At 40.9% G+C, this 26,256-nt stretch overlaps 2 protein-coding genes across 4 annotated transcripts in view; one reads left to right on the forward strand and one right to left on the reverse strand.

The window, feature by feature from the left end:
* NDUFB1 (NADH:ubiquinone oxidoreductase subunit B1) lies at window positions 4,328–11,493 on the reverse strand. The gene is made up of 4 exons (XM_003482306.4): window positions 11,446–11,493; window positions 11,138–11,315; window positions 5,973–6,117; window positions 4,328–4,440 (listed from the first exon to the last, which is right to left on the reverse strand). Exons 1-4 carry the CDS (start codon window positions 11,491–11,493, stop codon window positions 4,404–4,406), a joined length of 408 nt encoding a protein of 135 aa, XP_003482354.2. The 3' UTR covers window positions 4,328–4,403.
* Window positions 11,459–26,256, forward strand: part of CPSF2 (cleavage and polyadenylation specific factor 2) — a 30,622-nt gene continuing 15,824 nt past the window's right edge. Inside the window, exons 1-8 of one of the 3 annotated variants that reach the window (XM_021099626.1) lie at window positions 11,459–11,620; window positions 12,943–13,060; window positions 15,291–15,350; window positions 20,057–20,238; window positions 21,437–21,596; window positions 21,677–21,782; window positions 22,748–22,877; window positions 25,395–25,510. In XM_021099626.1, coding sequence (XP_020955285.1) covers window positions 20,090–20,238; window positions 21,437–21,596; window positions 21,677–21,782; window positions 22,748–22,877; window positions 25,395–25,510 — 661 coding nt within the window. In that variant the 5' untranslated portion in view covers window positions 11,459–11,620; window positions 12,943–13,060; window positions 15,291–15,350; window positions 20,057–20,089. The remainder of the gene's footprint in view (window positions 11,621–12,942; window positions 13,061–15,290; window positions 15,351–20,056; window positions 20,239–21,436; window positions 21,597–21,676; window positions 21,783–22,747; window positions 22,878–25,394; window positions 25,511–26,256) is intronic. The other 2 variants (XM_021099625.1, XM_021099627.1) reach the window with 2 other exon arrangements.

Below are 26,256 nucleotides of genomic sequence, written 5' to 3' on the forward strand. Positions count from 1 at the left end.
ATACAATATTTGTCTTGAATTTTGTGCTAATTAATGTATGACTTCTTCAGAAAAAAATACAATTGTATTCATTTCCTGGAGATACTATAGCAAATTACTACAACCTTGGTGGCTTACAACAACAGAAGTGTATTCTCTCACTGTTCTTGGGGTCAGAAGCCTGAAAGCAAGCTGTGCTCCCTCCTGAAAGCTCTAGGGGAGGATCCTTTCTCGCTTCCTTCAGCCCCTGATGGCTTCTGGTGTTCCTTACCTTGCAGCAGCATAACTCCAGTTTCTGCCTCTGTCATTACATGGCCTTCTTCCTTCTGTGTATCTTCATGTCCTCTCCTCTTATAAAACACCAGTCATTGGATTTCAGTCCTGCTCTTCTAATCCAGGGTAATTTCATGTCAAGAGCCTCAACCTAATGCATTGGCAAAGACCCTATCTCCAGATAAGCTCTTTGGTTCTGGATGGACTTGAATTTTGGAGGATTTTGATTGAACTAATAGCTTACTAGGATGTAAATGACCCCAAGTGATCTTGTAGTTTTGTTCATTGTTAAATCCTTGGCATGTTGAACAGTGCCTGGCAATATTTAGTAATGTTGAATTAACACTAATCACTTCATTAGGTCTTCCTGGCCTATTGAGCTTGTGATTAATAGCATCATAGGAATGAAAAGATCAGTTCCCTGGAAGGCAGAATGTAAGTGCTGGTTTTGGCTTTGCCACTGAAACTGTGTGTGATTTGGGCGTTAGATTTTTCTCTTTTCCTATTGTGATAACTCCACTTGATATTTGGCACATCCCAAACTTCAACTTGATAGGATAACTTATTATTTGTCAAAACTCACTAACCGTACTTTCCAGGAAGCATCCCCTGCTCTGCAGCTTATTTTTATTTTTTGTCTTTTGGGGGCTGCACCCTGGGCATATGGAGGTTCTCACGCTAGAGGTTGATTTGGAGCTGCAGCTACTGGCTTACACCACAGCCTCGGCAATGCAGGATCGGAGCCGTGTCTGTAACCTACACCACAGCTCATGGGCAACGATGAGCTAACCCACTGAGCAAGGCCAGGGATCAAAGCTGCAGTTGGGTTCATTACCACTGAGCCACGACGGGAACTCATGCGCTATTTTAGAAGTCCCCTTCTGATTTCCAGTTTCAGTGTGTTCCGTTCAGAGTATGGCCAGGTGATCTTCCCCCCAGTGCAGTGGGTTAAATGATCCGTAAGTTGCAGCTTCAGCTTGGATTCGATCCATGGACTGGGAACTTCCATGTGCCACGGGCATGGCTGAAAAAAAAATTTACAAAAATACAAACCTCACAAATTTTTCTCTCACTTATCAGATGAAATGTTACTATGTATCGGACACTGGAACTATAACCATATGAGAGAAACCAACAGTCCCATTTCCATAGAGCTAATGGGAGGGACTTTTTTTTTTTTTTTTGTCTTTTTAGGGCTGCACCCACAGCACATGGAGGTTCCCAGGCTAGGGGTCCAATTGGAGCTGTAGTTACTGGCCTACACCAGAGCCACGGCAACACAGGATCCGAGCTGCATCTGCAACCTACACCACAGCTCACAGAAATGCCAGATCCTTAACCCACTAAGCGAGGCCAGGGATCGAACCTGCATTCTTATGGATGCTAGTTGGGTTCGTTAACCGCTGAGCTACAACGGGAACTCCATTGGGAGGGACTTTTAAATAATTACACAATGTTACTCTATTTAAAATCCTTCAGTAGCTTCCTATTGCTGGCTTAAAAAACTCTTTGTGATCTGGACCGATCACCTATCTGACTTTATCTACCAGAATTCTCTCAGCTCTAGTCACACCAGCTTCCCTTGACTTCCAAAAAGTCCTCTGAGGACAAGTCCTCTGTGCCAACACTGTACGATGCCCACCGCCTACATTAAAACACTCATTACACCGCACTAGACTTGGTATTTTACATGCTGCTGGACTAACAGCTTTTGAGGGTTGGGCTGTCTTTTTATATCAAGAGTTGGTACAAAGTGGTGAATAAATGCATGAATTTTAGGGGCACAGACAAGTATTGCAATAGTTCAGTAGGAGCTGTATTACTGAGCTAAGCATAAAGAGTTCCTGGAGACAGAGTAGATGAAATAAATGTACTTCCAGACTTCTGTGTCACCTTGGACAGCTCAACTTTTCTGTCATTTAAGTGAGGTTTATCCCTTAAATGTTGAGATTACACAAAGATCCTGCTTCTTGAACATCGTCTCTTTTAAACTGATATAAATTTTGTTACCCCAGGAGTTCCCGTCGTGGCGCAGTGGTTAATGAATCCGACTAGGAACCATGAGGTTGCGGGTTCGGTCCCTGCCCTTGCTCAGTGGGTTAATGATCCGGCGTTGCCGTGAGCTGTGGTGTAGGTTGCAGACGCGGCTCGGATCCTGCATTGCTGTGGCTCTGGTGTAGGCCGGTGGCTACAGCTCTGATTAGACCCCTAGCCTGGAACCTCCAGATGCCATGGGAGCGGCCCAAGAAATAGCAAAAAAAAAAGACAAAATAAAAAAAAATTTTTTTTTGTTACCCCAAACCAAATAGTGAAACAGTTTGATATTTTAAAAGTTATAATGTGTCAGCTTAAATGTCCTGAGTTTTTTATTTTAATTTTATGGCTGTACGCATGGCATATGGAAGTTCCTGGGCCAGGGATTGACCCTGAGCCTCTGCAGCGACCTGACCTGCTTCAGTTGGGTTCTTAACCCACTGTGCCACAGCAGGAGCTCCTTAAATGTCCTGAGTTCTGAAAAGAATCTGTGATTAGGGAGTATCGTTTGACTGTAATTTCACTTGTCCTAAATTCAATTTTACCTAAAACAAAATTTGCTTTCCCAGCAGAAAGTGACACAATGCCGTACATCAACTATACTCTAATTAAAGAAAAAAACTTCTAAGAAGGGGTGGTTGGATATGACAGATGACATATGCATACCCAAGAACCCATCACCACAATCAAGAACATGAAAGTACTGTTCCCATTTTCTCATGCCCCTGTCATCCTTTCCTCCAATCCCTCCCTGGACCCTGCACCCCAGAAACCATGGATCTGCTTTGTCTACAATTGGCAGTTTCTAACGTTGTATATAAATGGAATGACACAGTTGCACTCTTTTTGTTTGGCTTCTTTCACTCAGGATAATTAATTTGAAAGTCATCTATGTTGTATCAACAGGACATCCCTTTTTATTGCATTACATGGATTTAATACAATGTATCCATTCCTTTGTTGATGGACTGTGTGGGTTATCTTCTATTTACATGAACATTCACATAAACATCTTTGTGTGGCTATTAGGGTTTCTTTTGGCATATACATGGAAAGGCCTGGTCCTGTGGTAGGGGTATGTTTAACTTGAAACTACTAAACTGATTTTTGAAGTGATACAAATCCTAGCAGCTGCATTTTCCAGGCTCTTTACGCCGGCGTCAACACTTGATAAGATCAGTCTCCTTAATTTTAATCATTATAATACTGTGTAGTGGTTTCTAATTATGTTTTAATCTGCATTTCCCCAGGCACTACTGATTTGAGCATGTGCTTTTTCCCCCTTCTTTGTAAGGCCACATCTGAGGTGTATGGAAGTTCCTGGGCCAGGGGTCAAACTGGAGATGCAGCTGCTGGCCTACAGCCCAGCTGCAGCCACAGCAACGAAGGTTCTGAACCCACATCCTTGCAGACACCAGCCAAGTTCTTAAACTACTGAGCTACAACAGGAATTCCGATTTGCTTTTTAAAAATTGGGTTGTCATATTATTAAATTATGAATTCTCATATATTCTAGATATGTTTTTTGTTATATATATGTTTCGTAAATATTTTCTCCTAGTCTGGGGCTGCATTTTCATTTTCTTAACTGTCTTTTTTTTGGGGGGGAGAGGGTATGACTGCAGCATGCGGAAGTTCCCCAGGGATTCAGGCCAGGGATTGAATCTGCCCCAGAGCAATGACAACATTGGATCCTTAACCCACCGAGCCACCAGGGAACTCCATAATGGTTTTTTTTTTAACAGAAAAGTTTTAAATTTTGATAAAGTACAATGTCTTGGTTTTTAAAACTGGTTTGTGCTCTATGTGTTGTATTTTTTAAAATCTTTGCTAAACCCAAGGCCACTTAAATTTTCAGTTATTGATTTGTACCAAATAAAATCCTAGCATCATCCTTTTAAAGCTCCTTTGAAACACATGGCTTGAAAATTTTTTCTAAAAGCAGGCTGTATCATTCAGTAATTATTTTTAAATTACTAAGTGTGGCTGTTAATGAAAATCAGAACAATTACTTCGGCACAAAAAGAATCACTTCAAATTCTTCAAATTAAATAATGACTGTTTTTATTTCTCTCATAACTTAAAAATGTGAATGTTCTGCAATTCAGCCACAGCCTTTACTTCCAGGTGACTTCTTCATTGGGTCTTAACTCCCTGTGGAGAAAGGAAAAAAAAAGGAAGGAAAAGCAAAAGTGTAAATAAAACTTCTAGGAGAGATAAAAGGGAACGTCAGAAGAATATGAACTCAGATATTTTATACTGCATTAAACTGACCCATTGAAAAAAGTTTAGTATACATTCTATTCTCTCATAATTTTAAACTTTTGCCATCTGTTCAATTTCATTTTTCCAGATGAAAGAACTCTAATTTCTTAGTCTATATGAAAGCTATTACCCTCTCAATGAGTTCATTTAATGTTTTCTAGACTCTTCCCAGCTCATTTTATCTTTCTTGAAATCCCTGACTGTGAACCTCCTCTACACATCGTCTGTGGCTGCTGCTCGGTTCTCTTGTCCCTTGGGCTGCCTCCTCCCCAGCTGCATGGCCAGTGACAGACACTCTGTCTTGCTAACTAACTCTGGTGCCAGAGGAGTCATTGCCACAGACACGAGAGGACCAGGCGGCTGCCACTGCCTATTCGGTTACCCAAGCACATGTCTACAGCTCTTGAACACTGTTGCTGAGAATACAGTACCAAGCCTCAATGAGTGCTGTTGCTCTCAGCTACACTGTAAGATAGTATATAATAAGACAAGTAACACAGTATATGATAATATATGTTAAAGCTGTAAGACAGTATATAATAATTTATGTTAAAGCTGTATATACAGTAGGCTCTGGTGAGCTGGTTTAAAACTTTGTTTCTACATTAAAATGTACCCTGAATTTAAAAAAAAAAAAGTAGAAAGGAGTTCCTGTCATGATGCAGTGGAAACGAATCTGACTAGGAACCGTGATGTTTCGGGTTCGATCGCTGGCCTCGCTCAATGGGTCAAGGATCCGGCGTTGCCTTGAGCTATGGAGTATGTTGCACACATGGCTCGGATCCTGCATTGCTGTGGCTGTGGTGTAGGCCGGCAGCTGTAGCTCTGATGAGACCCCTAGCCTGGGAACCTCCACATGCCGCGAGTGTGGCTCTAAAAAGCAAAAAAGAAAAGTAGCCTAAATTAAAAAAAAAAAAAAGGGATTTTCAAAGTTCTGAAATAGCCTGTTCATAAACTGAATACCTGTTTACATTGCAAAAGTAATCATACAGTTTTATCCAAAGATTAAACAAGACTAGAAAATAGTATCACTTTTTTTTCCCCCTTTTTTTCCAGGGCTTGTACCTGCAACATATGGAAGCGCCCAGGCTAGCGGTCCAACTGGAGCTGCAGTTGCCAGCCTACACCACAGCCACAGCAATGTGAGATCTGAGCTGAGCCTGCGACCCACACCACAGCTCATGGCAAATGCCGGATCCTCAACCTACTGAGACCAGGGATCAAACCCGCATTCCAGTGAACTCTAGTCAGGTTCATAACCTGCTAAGCCACAATGGGAACTCCAAAAAATATCACTTAAATCTAAATCCTCGCGGGGGAAAATTACCCCTTCTGTTTATTTTTGGTACAAATGCTATTAGGAAGAACACTTCCAAAAGCTGACTAACTGTGGGTTTAAAAAAATATAAATAAAAACTCACCTTTTAAATAATAGACTCTTGTTCCGGAAGGCAGTTAGTTTTTCATCACTCCTTCTGTCGAGGTAACATCCAAAGACAAATCCCACAGGGACAAGTATATGTACCCAGTGGTCACGCACAATCTGAAGTACGTTCATCATGAATGCTATTAAAAAAAATTATCGGAAATATAACTGCCTTTGAAAATATTTTTTAAATTACTTCTCAAATAGGAAGATAGCTCTGAATATGGGAGATAGAAACATAATAAGCTTCTTTAAATTGGTTTGGCATTAGAATATAGTGTACTACTTAAAATCTACTTCATGAAGATTAGATAGGTGGCAATGATTAGTATAAAACTTACACTGCACTAAAGTCAATTTATTACCTTTTCTTTCTAGCTCCACCAGTGATCTGATATAACACAGAAATGGAGAGAGTATTAAAAAATTCTACCTGCAAAAGCTGAGTATTTGCACCCTCCTAGGAGTGATTTAAGACTTTTATATTTTTAGAACCTCTCACAATATTTTTTCCCCACAATGTTAACAAATAAAATAATTATATTTTGTCAGAAGCAGAATTCTTTTGGTAAAGCTATAATTATTGAAAACTTTTTTTTTTTTTTTTTTTGCTTTTTAGGGCCACACTCACAGTATATGGAGATTCCCAGGCTAGGGGTCAAATCGGAGCTACAGCTGCTGGCCTACAGCACAGCCATAGCAATGCGGGATCCAAGCCATGTCTGGGACCTACACCACAGCTCACGGCAACGCCAGATCCTTAACCCACTGAGCGAGGCCAGGGATCAAACCCACATCCTCATGGATACTAGTTGGTTTATTTCCACTGAGCCACGATGGGAATTCTGAAAACTATTTTTTTAAAACTAATTTTTGAAAGGAAATGAAAAGATATGAGATTGAAATAAATACGATATTGAATAACGTCACAATAGATCTGAGTACCAGTAATCAGGTTCTACAAAAGATGTGGAGAGAAGGGAACTTACTTTCATAGAATAACCACTAGGTAACAGGGCCATCATATAGTCTGATAGGTAACATGAAATGTTATCCTTACTCTGCTGATAAGAGAACAGTTTAACCCAAATAGCTATGACGCACAGAGCTGGAATTCAAACTCAGGTTCATTCCAAAGCTCTAGCTCCTTCTATTATACTGAAATCCTTCTAGAGAGACCTCTCCCCAATGGATAGTTATGCTTCTTAAGACTTTAAGTTCTAAGGAGTTCCCGTCGTGGCACAGTGTTTAACAAACCTAAGAACCATGAGGTTGTGGGTTCGATCCCTGCCCTTGCTCAGTGGGTTAACGATCCGGCGTTGCCGTGAGCTGTGGTGTGGGTTGCAGACGCGGCTCGGATCCCACGTTGCTGTGGCTCTGGTGTAGGTCAGTGGCTACAGCTCCAATTCGACCCCTAGCCTGGGAACCCCCATATGCCACGGGAGCGGCCCAAGAAATGGCAAAAAGACAAAAAGACCAAAAAAAAAAAAAAAAAAAAAGACTTTAAGTTCTAAGAATTTCTAAAAAGCAGAAGAGGAGGACTTCTTCATAGACCGAGAAGTCATCATGTGGAAAATTTTGTTTGCAGTAACTCAATAAAAACATAGTTGAATTGTCAATTTTCTGTAAAAATGTGTATCTGATGATGAAATCCAAATACGTCTGAGCGCACATGAATCAATAATGAATAAATCCTATACAATGGTTGGCTGAAAACACACAACATCCTAGGAAGAGAAGATACCACTGCTAACAAAAATGCTTATTTAGCACTAAACTGTGCTAGGATTACACACGTATTCCTGCCCCTTCTTATAAGACACTGGTTATCCCACACATTCCAGTTCTTTATTTCTCAAACTCTATCTAAAAGCACGGGAAATGAACATGAGGGTACAAGTCACACAGTTATATACTATCTTGGATAGAGTGTAATAGCATACACAGCAGATTCCAGTCTGAATATCACTGATCTAGAAAATTATGATGTAAGGAAATGAGATGTTTGAAAAACCTCCCCAGCTGATTTCCTGCAAATAGTTCTTGGACATAGAAATGTAAATGTAACCCGTCTTACCTTATTCCTAGAAGATGGGGTTCTCTTAGCATTGTGCCTTCCCTAAGTGCCTTTGCATTTAGATCCTTAAGTATTAGATACTATTCAGATCCAAATAGTATCGAGTATTACTATTTGATAAACACTTAGGTATTTTTTGTAATTTGGACCAGTCAGCACTTGTTTTATAAACTTGAGCCAGTCAAGTATGGGAATAACAACGTGTGCCTTATTCAAATAAAACCTCGAAAGCACTAAACTATAAAATACCTAGACAATACAGGTGCGTGGAGAATAAAAAATTATTCTCCCACTTGTTCTTATTAGGTTCTTTAAATTTCTTCAGAGGTGTCAATTCTAACACTCAGCACAGCTGTTAGAGAACTGTATTTAACCAACAAAAAAATTGCTAACGCTCGGCTCAAGACTTTTAAAATAAGCCATGGCCACCTGCGGGGATAAGCCATCCACTATTGGCACTCTTCTAACGAGGCCAGGAGGCAGTTCCGTCTGGCTTTACTCTAAGCAGAAAAGATGAGGCAAAAACGAGGCTCTTGCCGCATATAGGCTCTTATAGAGATTATGCATAAAGACAGAGGGACTGATGAGAACAAAGATTTTGTACATTTGGAATTCAGAGTTGGATTCAACCACCATCATGGAAGCCTGATGCTACCTCCAAGAGGTAAATGGCAAATCTTAGTCCTAGAGGCATTTCATATTACAATTGTACAATCTACTATTTAAAAGACTTCAGGAGCTGGGGCACTGAACATAATTTGCCCTGCCTATGTCACTGTGAGTAAATGACCCAAAAGGACAGTTATGAATGTAAAAAGTGAGCTAGACTATCCCCTAGAGAAAGGTTAGGAGGGGGGCGTAGACAGGCTCACAGTCATGGGTCCAAGGCCCATGTAAGACAGCTTTACCTGATGGGCAAAGAGCTGCAAGCACCTGGGACAGTCTCTAATGAGATAAGTCTAGACATGGATAAAGACTGGCACTCACACGGGTGCCCTCAAGGACACTGTACATATTATATGATGACTCTTAAGAAAAATTCTTTTGCTTCAGAACTGGGAGTAGTTAGTTACTGTACTCCTGAAAGTTACTAGCTGGTTTTTGTCTCATGGATTCAGGGAGCTGAGTAACTGATTTTATATACCCTTTGGTACCAAAATGATCCAAAAAAATTTTCCCCTACCTTTATTTTTTTCAATTATCATTATTTGTAATGGCCACACCTGCAATATATGTAAGTCCCCAGGCCAGGGATGGAATCGGAGCCACAGACACAGCAACACTGGATCCTTTAACTCACTGTGCCGGGTGGGGATTGAACCCTGTCTCTGCAGTGACCCAAGCTGCTTCGGCTGGATTCTTTTTTTTTTCTTTTTTAAATTTAAATTTTAAAGGTTTTTTATTTTTTGTTTTTCTTTTTAAGGCCTCACTTGCAGACTATGGAAGTTCCCAGGCCAGGGTCGAATTGGAGCTGCAGCTGTGGGCCTACCCACAGCCATGCAGATCCGAGCCACATCTGCAACCTACACCACAGCTCATGGCAACAGTGAATCCTTAACCCACTGACCGAGGCCAGGGATCAAACCCAATCCTCATGGAACGAGAACTCCGGCAGTTAGATTCTCAACTTCTGTGCCAAGCAGAAACTCCATCCCACCACCCCATCTTGAGAAAGAGCTGACTCTTACATTACTTTCTGTCAGGCATGGTTCTTACTGCTTTGCACAATCATCAATTCAGGTAACCCTCACATACTGATACAATGGCCCCAAAGCAGTAGGAATATTTTTTTCAGATGAGAAAATCCAGGGACAATCAACTTGTCTACGATCACAGATGTTGTTAAGTAGCAGAACAGGGATTAATACCCAGGCAGTCTGGCTCCTTGATTCAAGCTCTTTATTTGTGCTTTACTGTCTCTTACAGTAGACAGAAAGGTCAACACTTATTTTAGCCTTACTGTTGACTTTATCTCATTTTTCCTAATAAGGGCATAACTCAGAGATATTATGGGGTTGGTTCCAGATCACTGCAATAAAGCAAATACCGAGATAAGTGAGTCAAAAGAATTTTTTGATTCCCCAGTGCCTATAAAACTTGTTTACACTATACTACAGTTTATTTAAAATATGCAATAGCATTATGTCTAAAAACACACTGTACATACTTTAATTAAAAATATAATTTATTGTTAAAAAATGCTAACCATCATCTGACAAGGGTTGCCACAACTTCAATTTGTTAAAAAATATCAGTGAAGCATAATAAAATGAGGTATGCTTGTATTATTTACATTTTCTTCAATCCATTTCTCTCTCTTAACTTCTCAAAAGAAGACTGTATATGGTGTGTATTTTTCTAAGTCCTTCCAAACTCACGTTGTAATAATAGTTGATTAGACATTAAAAAAATAAATTCTATTCTCTAATTAGTCTCTATTGCACTTATATGTATTGATCAAAATGTGTCGACTTAACGTAAAAAAAAGTCGGGAGCCAGAAAACTCCTTGAGGTCTGGAACCCTGTCTTAACAACATACACACGCTAGAAATAAAGCACAAATAAATCCTTTTTTTAAAAATTAAGTTTTTACAAAGTGCATATTTTGTGGAATGGTGGGCTCAAGAGGATTTGAGATGTAGAACAGAGCAAGGTTGCGATGCTGAGTAACAAGCAAGACAGAACTCTGAAACTTGGACGAATCGGAGATCTTTCTGGAGAAGCAGCCCCTTCTCTCCTGCAGCCTAGGAGCTGTGATCCCAGATAGTGTCTCCTCCGCTCGGGCAACATCAAAAGACATTTTCCAGTTATGCTAGCCTCAGAGTACCCTTTTCAAAAGGCATCAGACGGGAAAGCTGAGCGCAGCGGTCCTCCAGAAAGCAACGCCCTCTCCGCCCCCCCTCCCCTGTCCCCCTCTCCTTCGTTGGGAAGCCTGGGAAGCCGCGCCGCTCCAGTCCTGCAAAGTCCCAGATCCCCCGCACCTCCCCGTACACAGGCTGCAGAAGGCTTTCCTAGAACTTCACCCCACTCCGCCTGCACAAAAGCAACTCTAGCCGCCTCCAACGCCTCGACCCCAGACCCACCTGCGGCCTCAGAGCCAACAACGACCCCCACGACCAAGGGCAGCGGTGAACCCAGCCACCAGCGCCGGCGGAAGCTGTGGCCTCGGGATCTACCATTCGCCGGGCCCGCTCGAAGAGAGGGGTGGCTCCGGGAAATCATAAATCTTCTTCCTTTCACTCCTTGATTCTTATCACATTTCTTTAAGATTTAACACATTATACAGCCTTTAAAAATAAAATTTTGTTCCCAGGTGAAGAGTTGGTGTTAGCACCACCTCCTTCCTCCAGCTTTGTCACCCCTCGCCCCCGAAGATGGTATCACCCCTCGCCTCCCCGCCTCCGCGGGTCTCCTCCAGTTTCAAAATGGCGGCCGCCATTGAGGGTTTTCTGCTGGCAGATCGTCACGGGTGCTGCTGAGCCAACATCAGCTTTTCTCGTTCTTGAACCTGGATTCTACTAGGGGTTGGGAAGGGCAGTGGACGGCGTTGGGGGAGGACTGACGAGGCAAGTGGGGGCGGAAGAAATCAGTGCGCCTTTGGATGGGGGAGGGGGCGTCCTCGGCCCTCGGGGAGAGCCTGGCTCCGACTCTGACTCGGTCTCCACCAGGGACGCGCGCCTGGGGTTTCGGTTGTGACTCTCCTGGTCATTCCCGGCCGAAGTGCTCAGTGAGGGAAACAGTGATTTCTTCATGGGTCTGAAGCTCCCGATTCTGTTGTGGCAGTTCCTACGATTCAGTCCCATGCTCTCCTTCCCTCTTTTTTGCTGTTTCCCTCCCCTTTGAGTCTCGGCGCCGGAGGAGTTAATCCGACGTCCGCTTTGGCTCCTTAGCTTTGTGGCTGCCTTGTTCTCAGCCTCCTCGCTTGGGGTCTTCCTGTCGCCTCGGATTGAGAGACCACGAGGCTACTGGCCACAAAGCAGGCGTCCTCTTTAGTTAATCGACTCAAAGACCTTACCATGCTTTATTAAAAAAAGTTTCGGTTCCCCCCTACCCCCCATAGCCTTTGAGCACTTCCCGTATTATCATTATTTACGTACTCTTCAGTAAACAAGAGGTCAGAATAATTTTAACCCTGGCAAGTCTGGCTTCCTGTGACCAGGCGAACTTGAGTGAGCAATTGCCCATGCCCTAATAATATTTTAATGTTTTTTATGTTAGAACCCCTTTGATCCTGTTAGGAAACCAGTGCTCTCCCGGAACTGACCAGGAGGAGACTTCTTACGAGTCTTCGAGGTTAACCCAGACTCTCATTTTCCTTAGACTTTGCTGATTCCCCTTAGTTGTCATTAACATGCACCCACAATCGTTATTAAGAAAGCAAGTAACTTTGATAGATAGTTAAGATGAAATGGTGTTGGTCAAAAACCGCTGCCCAGCAGCAATTTATGATGTCGTGAGGGTTCATTCCTTTCAGTACACATGTACGTTGCTTTGAACGCTGTGCTCCGTATTGGAGATTAAAAGATTCACCTGAACGCTTCTCTCATGCCATTCAACATCCATTCACCATTATTCTTTGTGCCCACTTGTGCCAGCTAAATGTAAATACCATTGCTTGGAGACACCAGAATAGCTTTATAAAAGAGTAAATTTGAGCTGGGTCGTGAAGGGCCAAAAGGAATTTACTAAGCTCACGGGAAGGTCATTCTTGGTTGCAGTGCGGGGATGCAGAGACTGGAGAAGTTTTGGCAAGCTTGGGGAGAGCGGGAGAATGAATGTATTTGAGCATGCTGTGCAAGGGTGGTTGGTGAAGCAAGAGGAAGATTGAGGTAAACTTGTAAAGGACCTTGCTTTCCAAGGAAGGTGTGAGATTTTCTTTGGTACTTAGCCAATGACTGCCTTGCACAAGGAAGGGGGCATGAGGCTATTTTTTGTAGGATGGTCTCTCTGATAGCTGTATGGAAGATCAACTTGGAACTGAATGAGAGGAAATTGCAGTCATTCAGGTAAGGAAATGAGTGCCTTCATTGGGGAAAGATAGTAAAGGATGTTAGACATTTCTGAAATGTCAAAAAGGAATTCAACTGGTGGCAGCCAATTTGTGGTAAGAAGGTGACTTCAGAATTTTTCGTCTGGGAGACTAAGTGGTTGGTGATACCATTAAAGTCTAGTCTGAGATGTGCATAAAAATAGGACGGTGCCTCCTTGCACTTTAGGGGTGACAGAGCACAACGCTCCACAGTCCAAAGCATGTTCAGAGTTGCTATCTGTGCTATTCCAGTAGCCACCAGCCTCATGTAGCTGCTGAGCTTTTGAAATTGTGGTCAGTTCAAATTGAGTTGTGCTGTAAATATAAAATACACACTGGATTTTGAAGATTTAGGACTGAAAAAAAAAAAACCAGTTTCTTAAAAATGATTACATGTTGGAATGATAACATTTTGGATATGTTGGGTTAAATAAAATTAATTTCACCTGTAAAACTTTAATGTGGCCCAGAAAAAAAATTTTAATTACATTTGATATGCATGCTGTTTTTATTGGACAGAGCCGTACTAGTCTAGATGAATGATAGAGGAATTAGTGAGGAGTGGAATTTAGGCTGGGCCTTAAACTGGTGATGGTCAGCAGTGCTGTCAGGGCAGCTTGCTGGCACCCTCCAGGTTTGGTTGTTTCAGACTGTAGGAAGCCTTCAGAGATTTCTAAGCAAGGACTCATACATGTGGGGGTGTTTCAGAAGATTAATCTGGCAGTAGGGTTTAGGTTGAGATGAAGGGAGGAAAGGCTGGAGGCCAAGAAACAGAAACCCAAATGTAAGGCAATGAGGCCCTGTATTAAGGTACTTGCTGTCGGAATGGGGAGGGAATGGTAAATGTACAAGGAATTCTAAGGGGAGAGTAATTCCGGAGGTGGTAACAGTCTGTTCAAGAAGCAAAGGGAGGAATCAAACATGTAGAGTTTCTAGCCTTGGTTCCTTAGACAATGACTCGTGAACTCATGTCGCAGAGTTATAAGGTGCATTTGAGGCTGAAGAAGTTTAGTCTCAAAATAGCACCAGCAAAGGTGAAAGGAGGGAGGGGGCTGCTAAATCCTCTCTTTTTTTTTATCTCCCTGCTTTGACCACCGACTTTATCTAAACAATCACACATACCAGCAAATGTTTTGAATCTGCAGAACTGCCTATATCCTGTCATCTTATAATTGATCTTAAAATATCTCTTTGTTACCTGTTCTGTCCAACAGTTAGAACTAGGTCCAGAGTTTCCAAGGCCTTTCATTAGCTGGCCCTTTTCTATTCATTAGGGCTTTTCTTTCATTTTTTGCTTATATGATGGTGTGCCAGGCTAGTTTTGTCACTAGTACTCTGTAAGCTTTTGTTTTGGGCCTTTGATCATGTTACTCTCCTGTTTTGAATACCTTTTCTCTGTGTCTCTTTCTACCCAGGACCTACCAGTCCTTAGCAATTTAAGATCTTAACCTCTTTTATGATTCTCAATACATAACCTTATGGTAGTTAAAAATCTTCTTTCCTAAGGTACATAGTTCAGCCCTGATTATAACCAATTCCATACATTTACTTATTTTTCTTTTTTATTTATTATCTCTCCCTGCCGCCCCCACTGCCCTGCCCTGGGCATGGGGAAGTTCTCAGCACTTGGATCTTTGCCACAGCAGTGACCCAAACTGCTGCAGTGACCGTGTGACAATGCCAGATGCTTAACCCGCTGTGCCATAAGAGAACCCCTGTATTTTGTTATCTTATCCCTGTTTGCTTTATGTTAGCTTAGGCTTCCCAAAATTGTGACAAGTTTCTTTTGTAAAAAAAGGACTGGAGTTCTCGTCGTGGCTCAGCGGAAGTGAGTCTGACTTATATCCATGAGGACACAGGTTCAATGCCTGGCCTCACTCAGTGGATTAAGGATCCAGCGTTGCTGTGAGCTGTGGTATAGGTTGCAGGTGTGACTCAGATCCCGAGTTGCTGTGGCTGTGGTGTAGGCCAGCAGCTGCATCTCCAATTTGACCCCTAGCCTGGGAACCTCCACTTGCTGTGGGTGTGGACCTAAAAGACACACACACACACACACACACACACACACACACACACAGACCATATGTTATCCACTTGCTGCTGCTCATGGTGGTCACCTCAGGGCAAGACATAGAGGTTAGACACCATGATTAAACCAAAGTAAATCGTCCTACCACATTTATGAGACTTATTTCTTTATTTTTTAGATTTATAAGGAACTCTTCCTTTGAACTCAGTGTTTCATCCTATATACAACTGAGATATCAGTAAGTAAAGACTATCTAATCAAGATACAGCTTTATTATATTACAAGCAGTTGCAAATTTTCATCTGTTGAAATCTGGGTCTGTCTGCAAAAACGTCTTAACATGAACTCATTCAGTTCTAGCTGCAAAATGCTGTGTATTTTCTCTTTGCAATGGAAAGAAAGTGGAGGGTAAGGTAGATTTGTGTAGGAAAAGAGTTCCTTTAGGCTGTTAATATAATTGGAGCACAGGGAGCTTTTTGGCAGGGAGAAGTTTTAAAGTCTTATCCAAAATTTTTTTTATAAACTTTTTTCATCAAATAGTTAGTATCTTTGTACTTCTCATACCTTACAAATAGGAACACGCTAAGTCAATGTATTTTTAACTTTGACTAATTTGTTTCAAGAACTGTTGCTTAAACAACCACCTTGTGTAAGATGTGCTGCTGTAGTAAGGATGCAAAAATAGATCAAACCCAGTCCTGTACTCGGAGGGCTCTCCCAAGTGAGGGGAAATGCATGTAAATAGGTAGCTCTTAATGTTGTGGTCACAGCACTAAGCTCATGTAATACTAGCTGTCTTCTTTCATTTATTCATTTAAGAAACATTTATTGCCCACCACTGTGTGTTAGGCATTGTGGAGGCGTTGGAAGATTACTGTGATCAAAACCAAGTCTATGGGAGTTCCCGTGGTGGCTCAGTGGTTAGCAAATCCAACTAGGAACCATGAGGTTGTGGGTTTGATCCCTGGCCTCGATCCATGGGTTAGGGATCTGGCATTGCTGTGAGCTGTGGTGTAGGTCGTAGATGCGGATCAGATCCCGTGTTGCTGTGGCTGTGGTGTAGGCCAGCGGCTACAGCTTCTATTGGACCCCTAGCCTGGGAACCTCCATGTACCATGGCTACGGCCCTAGAAAAGACAAAAAGACAAAAAAAAAAAAAAAAACCCCAAAAAACCTAGTCTACTTTCATGGGTCCTTATTCTGGTGTGGGGAGTGAGAGGAGAGAAGGGGATGGACGCAGCGAGTAAGCAGCAAGTGTAGATGGGCACTAACTGTTTTAAGGAAAACACACACACATCATAGGATGTAACCAAGGGGAGCTGGACTTGAGGGTGGTCAGAAAATGTCTCGGAGATTAAATTTGAGGCAGGGAAAATATACAAACTAATTAGAGATCTTGATGACAGTGGAAATGGAGACATTATTATACTTGCGAAACACAACGGAGGTCAAAATGCAGGAATTACCGATGGATTAAATGTGGGAAACCAGTAAAGGAAGGAATCACGGATGATGCCATTAGAGACCAGATGTCATTTATTTACTTATTTATCTATTTTTTTATTTTTTGTCTTTTTAGGGCTGCACCTGCAGCATATGGTAGTTCCCAGGCTGGGGTCGAATAGGAGCTAAAGCTGCCGGCCTACACAATAGCTACAGCAATGCCAGATCGGAGCCACATCTGCGACCTACACCATAGCTCTTGGCAATGCCAGATCCTTAACCCACTGAGTGGGGCCAGGGATCAGACCTGCATCCTCTTCGATACTAGTTGGGGTTGTTACCACTGAGCCATAATGGAAACTCTGCAGATGATATTTAAAGCTGTGAGATGGGGCAAGATTACCTAGAGAGAAAGAAGAAAAGAAAGTCCTGCTGAAAAGCACTGCCTCATTTAGAGCTTGAAGGGAGAAAGAAATTAACCAAAGAGAGTGAGGATTGGCTAGTTAGACATACCGAAAACCAGCAAAGGGGTGACAGAAACAGAGTAGGGTGTTCCCAGGAGAATGGAGCCGCTAATTTTGTTGAATGTTGCTGCAGTTTCCAGTAAGTTGGGATCACAGAAATGTCCACTGGCTTAAGTTGTATAGAAACGATGGAAGCTGTCCTAAGGATGTGGAGAAAAACCTCAGATTTGGTGTGTTGGTGAATGGGAGGTGAGAAAGTGGAGACACATCAGTGGACAAATATTCTGAGAAATTTTGCTGTGACAGGGGAGCTTAGAAGTGATGGAGCAGCTGCAGGGGATTGAAGGATTAAGAGGGGGTTCTTCTGAATTGGGAAACTGTAGAGTATCTATATGCTAATAGGAACGGTACATCAGTGATGCATTGATGATCCACGGGAAAGAAGGAATGACTGAGGAAGTTAAGTTCTTTAGAAGGTAAGCGAGAGTGGATTCAAAGCCCCCACAGGACTGGCCTTGGAGGAGAGCTGGGCCATTTGTTCTGTATGATGGGAGGCACAGCAGGGTACCTGCCGATAGGTTAATAGATACAGTATTTGGAAAATGAGGAGGAATTGTCTGATTACTTTGACTTTCTAATTGAGGAATGAGGTGAGATTATCAACAGAGAGTTGGGTGGAGGGAGGGGTGCATGATGCTCGAGCAGAGAAAAGGAGATGTGAACTGTTGGTTTCAGAGATGGGAAGTCAGCCTACTCAGAAAACTCTGATAGGTAGGACTTAGTGCCTGCTTTAGATCTTTGGCCATGAATTTATTTATTTTTGTTTTTTTGTTTTTGTTTGCTTTTTGGGCCACACCCGTGGCATATGGAGGTTCCTAGGCTAGGGGTCGTCGAATCAGAGCTGCAGCTGCCAGCCAACGCTACAGCCACAGCCACAGCAACAGGGGATCCAAGCCACGTCTGCACCTACACCACAGTTCACAGCAACGCTGGATCCTTAAGCCACTGAGCAAGGACAGGGATCGAATCTGCAACCTCATGGTTTCTAGTCGGATTCGCTTCCACTGAGCCACAACGGGAACTCCTTTGAGCATTAATTTAAAGAGCAAATAGCACAGCTATCTGATTGTTTCCTCCTGCCCCCTTCTGGCAACACTGAGCTGATAGAATGGACTGAGAATGACTGGAGCCAATGAAGGTTGAGGTCTTTTCAGGAAAGTACAAAGAAGGACTAGAGCAGCAAGATACTTGGGAGTGTTTGCAGAATAATCATGGTGGATCATGGTTCAGTGGAGACAGGAGGGAGGCATGGAGAGTGAAAAATTAGTTGGTGGATTAGGATACCAGTGAGGATAAAGGATGTTTGCAGTGGAAATACCAGAGTAAAGAAGGTGGTAGTGAGAGAGGAAGATACTTAAAGGTGACGTTTTGAAAGTGGTACAGCTTATCGGTTGAGATAAGTTCGTGGTTGTAACTGCAGTGGTGGGTGGCTAGAGTGAAACGAAGATTATTGGAGTTGAAGAAGTCAAGGAACGAAGAGGTCAATATTGAAGCTACTTAGAGGAAAACTGAGTCAGGAAATAAAATCCTCCATGAATGAGCTTGGACGAATAGACGCCAACAATGAGGAAGAGTAGGAAAGGCTCACAGTTGGGTGGCATGAGCTTCAGTGGGACTGGAGTGTTGCAAGGAGGAAGGAGGAGACATGGGTTGGAAGCTACAGTGAGGAGCAAGGAACACATCCTTCCTGCTTTCGAGGTCAGGGAGTACAAGAGAAAAAAGGCCTCTTGAGAATGCTGCGGAAGAAACGGTCATTTGAGAAGAGCCAGGTTTCTATAAAGATGAGCAGGTGAGGAGAACCTTCAGAGACGAGGTTTGAGTTACGGGTGAGTACAAGAGTTCCAGAGGGCACACTGCAAGGCTTGGAGAGGGAGAAGAGGCAGCAGATTGGGTCCAACTAGATGTGCACATCAGTGATAATGGGTAACGTGGGAGCCGTGGATCTTTGGCTGTGACCGAGGCAAACAAGGATGGGAGGTGGTGGGATCAGCCCCCTGACAGCCTGTTGGGAAAGGTGGGCAGTTCTACTGTAGGACCTTGGGCAGATGGTAAGGGATCATCAGATATGCAGTGACCTCTTCTGCTTGCTAGGAAAGGCTGATCTATTTTAAGGAGCTATGATCTGAAATGTTACCGTGGAGTTGTACTTTGCTAACGGGTGTTTTTAATACCATCTGTTTAATAGCACACAATTCTAGGTCCCAAATTCCAACAGATGCGTTCACGTAGCAGGCATCTCAGTATACATTCCATCCAGTCTATGTTGAAAACCTACTATGTGTCAGGTTCTCTTTTAGGAATTGCACACTTAAGATACCACCTCTGTTTCTCAGTTGCTCACATTCCAGTGCAAGGGTTTTTAACATTAAACTGCCAGAAAAACATATGAGTTTCTATGTGTATATGGGCCTTTTTGTTTTTTTAAGAATTGCGGGGAGAAGGAAAGGTCCGTAGCTTTTTATGAAATCCTCAAGGGGATCTTGTTATTGAAAGACCTCTGGTCTAGTAGGAGAGGAAGATGTATAAATTAATAACTGCACTGCAGTGCAATCACTGCCATCACAGAGCAAAATAAAGGAGGAAAAAATTCACCTTGAAGGGTGAGTTCACTAATTGAGTATATTTATTTACTGAGGAACTTGGTAGTCTCCATTCTAGGTAATTTATACACTATTTGAACTCATCTAACACCCTTTTTAACGTCTATGTTTATACTCGTATTTTATAGACTAGGATACGTAAGTGAGGAAAAGTTAATTAACTTACCCAGAACCCTGTAGGAGTAGATTGACGTACGGGTCTGCCTGATTCCAGGGTCTGTTGCTTTTCATTAAACCACACTGGGGAGCCACTGAAGGACTCTGTAAGCAAGAAGGTGTAAAAGTATGTGGGTACCTTTACACTTAGCAGTGATGGAAATAAGTCTTTAAGATAACTCTGCTTTTGTGTTTAATTATATTTTTATTTCTTTTGAAAGAACCTTTTGGATTGTTGTTATTGGACCAAAAAAATGACATCTATTATCAAATTAACTACCCTTTCTGGGGTCCAAGAAGAGTCTGCTCTTTGCTATCTTCTCCAAGTTGATGAGTTTAGATTCTTACTGGACTGTGGCTGGGATGAGCACTTTTCTATGGATATTATAGATTCCCTGAGGAAGTAAGTCACTGTTAATATTTCTACACTTTTAGTAAATCAACCTCACCTTTCTCCACTGTAATACCATTTTGATGTTACATTGATGTTGCATTTTTTGCTCTAATTTAGTTTATAGTAAAATATTTCGTTTTACTTCTGCCAAAGAGCCAAATAATGACTGTTTTTATTTGTATAGTTATTGATTGACTTGTAAGCTGTGAAATTCAGCAGAATCTTAAGTTAATCTTTGCTACTTGGTCGATCTCAGATTTTTGCACCTAAATTTTAGAAAAGAGCAAAGATTAAGTTTATAGGAATTTGAAGAAAGGAAAAACCTTCCTTGTAAAAGTTCTGTAGTCAGATCACATTAGCTTATTTTCTACTATCTTTTGATGCTAGACATTTGAGAATTGGTGCTTAGAATAAAGTCCATGAGATACAAAAGAACACTAATCCATCAAAGAAGAATTTAGTAATGTTTGCACTGTTGTACTGATTATGGAAGGAATAAGAACTTAAACATTTAAAAAACTTAGAACTTACAGCAAAATTTTTTTTTCTCATTTCTTTTGTTGATGAGAACATATCCTTCACTGATTAAAGTTTTACTGTAATGAATATACTGTCAATCACCATGTTAAAAAGTTGAGACAAAAAAATCCATAATAAATATGTGGCCTTTTAAGTATATTTACCTTAACAATTTCTTAGTTTCTGAGCTTAGTTCTTAAACCGAAATTAATAGCATACAAGATAGCCACTTGAGGAGTTCCTGCTGTGGTGCAGTGGGTTAAGGATCCAGCATTGCTGCAGCTGCAGCTTGGATTCAGTCTCTGACCTGAGAATTTCCATATGCCACAAGTGCAGCCATTTCAAAAAAAAAAAAAAAGAAAAAAAAAAAAAGCTATTTGAAATCAGGTTATATGTGGTGTCTACTGTTTATCTTTCCTTTTTCTTCTTTTTAAAAAATATATGGGTCTAGACACCATATATTTACATGCAACTTATACCATAATTTTGATCCCTGTGCAGGACAGAGGTAGTAATAATTGAAATTCATATGGAACATAATTTTAGCTCTTAGTTTTGCTCTTTCACCCCAGCATAGTCTTCAACTCAGAATGCTGAGAGAAGTCAGGACAGTCACATTAATTTGGGGTGTCCTGCTTTTACCCTTAAGAGCCAGACTTGAGAAGTAGCCATCTCGACTGTGTTGCAGGCATGTCCATCAGATTGATGCAGTGCTGTTGTCCCACCCGGATCCTCTCCATCTTGGTGCCCTCCCGTATGCTGTCGGAAAGCTGGGTCTGAACTGCGCTATCTATGCAACCATTCCTGTTTATAAAATGGGTCAAATGTTCATGTATGACCTTTACCAGGTAATGTAAACAATTAAAACATTTTTTTTAACACTCCCGCAGTGATCATCTTTAACCTTTGATCTGTGTTGTTCTTTCAGTCCCGACACAATACAGAAGATTTTACCCTCTTTACACTAGATGATGTGGATGCAGCCTTTGATAAAATACAGCAGTTAAAGTTCTCTCAGATTGTGAATTTGAAAGGTAAAAAAATGCGTCCAAATAGCAAATAATTGGGCTAATGGTGTTTAACGATTACAAGGGGAATTTGTAGGGAAAATTATAGGCACTGTAGTCTGAAGAATAAAAAATTAGCATTTTTTGATCTGGAACTCTGAACTTCCCCCCAGTCATTTGGATTTTTAAAGTCTTCAAGACTAAATTCTGACAAAATGTAACAGTTGAGGCCTTTTCACATTTGATTTGCAAAAGACTTATTTAGTATTTACTGTGTGTAACACACAAAAGTAATGCGGCCAGGTCCACCTGTTGGAAGCTCACAGTGACGTTGAGGAGATAAAGTACTCAGATAACTAAAGCCTTGATTGAAGTAAATGAAGCGCTGTGGCAGCACAGAATAGAACGTGCCCAAATTCTGGAGTTGAATATTAAAGAAATTGTCATCTAATTAAGTCGGGAAGTCATATATTAGAGTATATGTTTATCATCTATAGAGAGAATTCTATTGAAAGATTTTCATAAGTATGAAAAAATGGTGAAGGATTAGCCAGGAAGTAACAGTGGTCTCAGCGGTTTTGCCCGAATTTAATTTTTCTACAGGATGCATTCTTTACAATAATGAGATTTGAATTGTCTATTTAGACGTTGGCGAAGATGGAAACACTTGATAATTGTGTGTACAATATAAATATTAAAGTTTATTCGTCCATACTGAGTTATTTAATAGTAATAGCAATCTCTAGCCTTCTATTTATCAGCACAAGTATGTCCGTAAGAAGACACAGTAAGACGACAGAGTGTTTTCCTCCATGCAAGCACGCGCTAGCTGGGGGACAGGCGGGTGAGACTTGCATTCACTGTCTGCCTTTTTAACTTTGGAATTTTGTAGCATTTGCATACATTACCTATTTAAAAAATAGATAATGAATGAACCTTTCTTTAGGGTTGTGAAAAGAAATCTGAGTACTGTCATTATCTTGTTGACACAGGTAAAGGACACGGCTTGTCCATCACACCTCTGCCAGCTGGTCACATGATAGGTGGAACAATATGGAAAATAGTCAAAGATGGAGAAGAAGAAATTGTTTATGCAGTTGACTTCAACCACAAGAGGGAGATGTAAGTATATCAAGACAATAAGCGAAGGAAATGCAGTTGGTATTATTTCACTCTTTGGAGAGAAAATAGAAACAAAGTAATTTTTTTAACCAGAAATCTAGAGCAACTTAAAAGCACCAAATAGTGAATGTTTTTTAAATTACTTATGATTTGCAGTGTAAGGGAAAAAAAATTGATATGAAATAAAAGACATTGTTTGGAAATTTATGTGCAAATATCTACTCTGTAAAACAAATATCTCTTTGGAGAGGTTGTAAAGGAGATTAATTTTTGTATGTCAAATTATATTTTATATGTTCTTGACCTGCTACGTAAAGGAATTTTGTGGGATTTTTTTGGTTTGTTTAGTTTTTTGTTTTTGATAAAGTCAGTATTTACTATCTAATATAACTATATTTAAAGTTAGACTCCCTTTAGGAGTTCCCATCATGGCGCAGTGGTTAACGAATCCAACTAGGAACCATGAGGTTGCAGGTTCGATCCCTGGCCTTGCTCAGTGGGTTAAAGATCTGGCGTTGCTGTGAGCTGTGGTGTAGGTTGCAGACACAGCTTGGATCCCGCGCTGATGTGACTGTGGTGTAGGCCAGCAGCTGTAGCTCCGATTACTAGCGTGGGAACCTCCATATGCTGCCAGAGCGGCCCTAGAAAAGGCAAAAAGACCAAAAAATAAAAAAATAAAAAAAGTTAGACTCCCTTTAAAAGGGGTTTAATTTTAATACTTGATTTTGTACTCATAGCATTTTAATAAAATTGTTTTCATTTCTTTTGTAATTTCTGTACATTAAATTCAAAGCTATTTTATATTAGAGTACAGTAGCCTGAAGATCTTTTGTATCTTATGAAATATTTAAGACTAAAAAGTTGAATTTTAGGCTCTTGTAATCACAGTTTAATGAGGAAAGGATGGATACTTGAATAAATGGTATTCAAACATTTTGGGAGGAGTTCCCATTGTGGCACAGTGGTTAATGAATCCAACTAGGAACCATGAGATTTCAGGCTCGATCCCTGGCCTTGCTCAGTGGGTTAAGGATCCGGTGTTGCTGTGAGCTGTGGTGTAGGTTGCAGACTTGGCTTGGATCCCATGTTGCTGTGGCTCTGGTGTGGGCTGGTGCCTACAGCTCCAATTAGACCCCTAGCCTGGGAACCTCCATATGCTATGGGAAGCGGCCCTAGGAAAAAAAGGCAAAAAGGACAAAAAAATAAATAAATAACAAACATTTTGGGAAATTTTTTTTTTTTTTACCAAATATTAAATTTCAGATGAATTAGAATTAAATAGAAAATAAAATAATATTGGTGAGTCTGATCTCTGATTTGGGAAAGACTGTAAGCAGAACGGCAATAGACTAAGTTACAAAGGAAACTTCTGATAGATTTGATTATGTATCAGTTCGAAATGTCTGAAACAATAAACTAAATTAAAAGACCTATAAACTAGGGAAAATATTTATAGCAAGTTGACCAAAGACTTACTTGTAAGATCAGGTATTGGAGTTCCCACTGTGGTGCAGTGGGTTAAGAAGCCAGCTGCAGCGGCTTGGGTCACTGTGGAGGTACAGGTTTGATCCCTGACCTGGGAACTTCCATAACCTGCAAGTGTGGCCATTACAAAAAAAAAAAAAAAAAAAGACCAGGTATTAATTAATCAAAAAGATACCTGTTGCAAAATGGACAGAAGTTATAAAGTCAAAAAAATTTAAATGATAATGATTTTTTAAATTAAATAACATTAAAATTGTTTTTATTTATTATTTTTTTTTGCTTTTTAGGGCTGCACCCATGGCATCTGGAGGTTCCCAGGCTAGGGGTCAAATCGGAGCTATAAAAACTTGTTTTTAAATGGTAATATTCTTCCTGGAAGTATTTAGTGAGTTGGTCATTCTTTCTGGTTGAACTTTTCTGGAAAAGGAAGAGCTTTCTGAAAAAAGCTTAAACCTTTCTGGAAAGCCATTTAGCAATATTGTATATTTCAGTAAATACATTTCTAGGGATGTGTCCGAAAGAAACAATTGGAAATGCAGTTGAAGCTTTTTGTAAAAGTATTCTTTGAGAGATTATTTACAATGGCAAAAAAAAGTAGCCTAAATGTCAGTAAAGGGAAAGGACCAAATAAATATTATACAGATAGAACAGAAAGTTTTTATAATTGTTAAAAATTAGATCTTGAAAATGATTTTAATGTCCTGGGAGAAAACTAGGTCATAGAACTGAGTATATTGGTGTATACATGGGCTGTCACCTTTGTAAAATACATATACGTATATATTCAAAGAAAAACTTATTTATGTACCTAGAAGGATGTGCACCAAAATATTATATTGATTGTCTGAGTGATAGTACTCTGGAGGATCTTAATTTTTCCTTTTTTCAATTTATCAGATTTTCTTATCAATGGCCATGTATATTTGGATAGTTAATAAGGAAACCAACGTATAAAATAAGTTATTTTTTAGATAAGGTAAGCTATTGTTTATATGAAGTGATAGTAAATATTCTTCTTCAACTTAATTATAGCCACTTAAATGGATGTTCCCTGGAAATGCTAAGCAGACCTTCCCTACTTATCACAGACTCATTTAATGCTACGTACGTGCAGCCCCGGAGAAAACAAAGGGACGAGCAACTTCTGAGTATGTATTGTACACCGTCCTTTCTACAGCACTGCGGGAGTGCATGGCAGTGTGAATTACTGTTTATTCTGTTCTGTTTGAAACTTTCCTTGTCATAAGAGATTGGCTAACTCCAGTATTTTTTGAAAACATATTGTGTGACCATATCAATATTTTTATAAAGAGATGCTTTAGTTGGTTTGAATTTAACTTGTGTGGAAAAGGTATAAAATTGGTTTCTCCCTGCCATTCAGCACATGGCTAGCTCTCCCTGGCCTCACTGGTATATGTCTTGAAAACATCAGAATATATAAAGATCTCACATACAACTACTAGAAAGAATTTATACTCTAAAAGAAAAATGAACAAAGGAGATAAATGACTGTGCAAACAGTTTGCTAATTTTGGTATATAGGTGTTTTACACTCTAATCTAGAAGTCTTGGTTCTTCTTTTTTTTTTTTTTTTAAATGTCTTTTTAGGGCGGCACCCAAGGCACATGGAGGTTCTCAGGCTAGGGGTTCCAATTGGAGCTACAGCGGGCGGCCTACACCACAGCCACAGCCATGCCAGATCCGAGCTGTGCCTGCAACCTACACTGAAGCTCACAGCAATGGCGGATCTTTAACCCACTGAGCGAGGCCAGGGATCGAACCCGCATCCTCACGGATGCTAGTTGGGTTCTTTAACTGCTGAGTCACAATGGGAGCTCCCTAGTCTTGGTTCTAAAACGATGCCTCTGGGCCATCCCTGGTTGCTTCTGCTTTG

This window comes from Sus scrofa, chromosome 7 (assembly GCF_000003025.6).
Source record: "Sus scrofa isolate TJ Tabasco breed Duroc chromosome 7, Sscrofa11.1, whole genome shotgun sequence".
NCBI classification, from domain to species: domain Eukaryota; kingdom Metazoa; phylum Chordata; class Mammalia; order Artiodactyla; family Suidae; genus Sus; species Sus scrofa.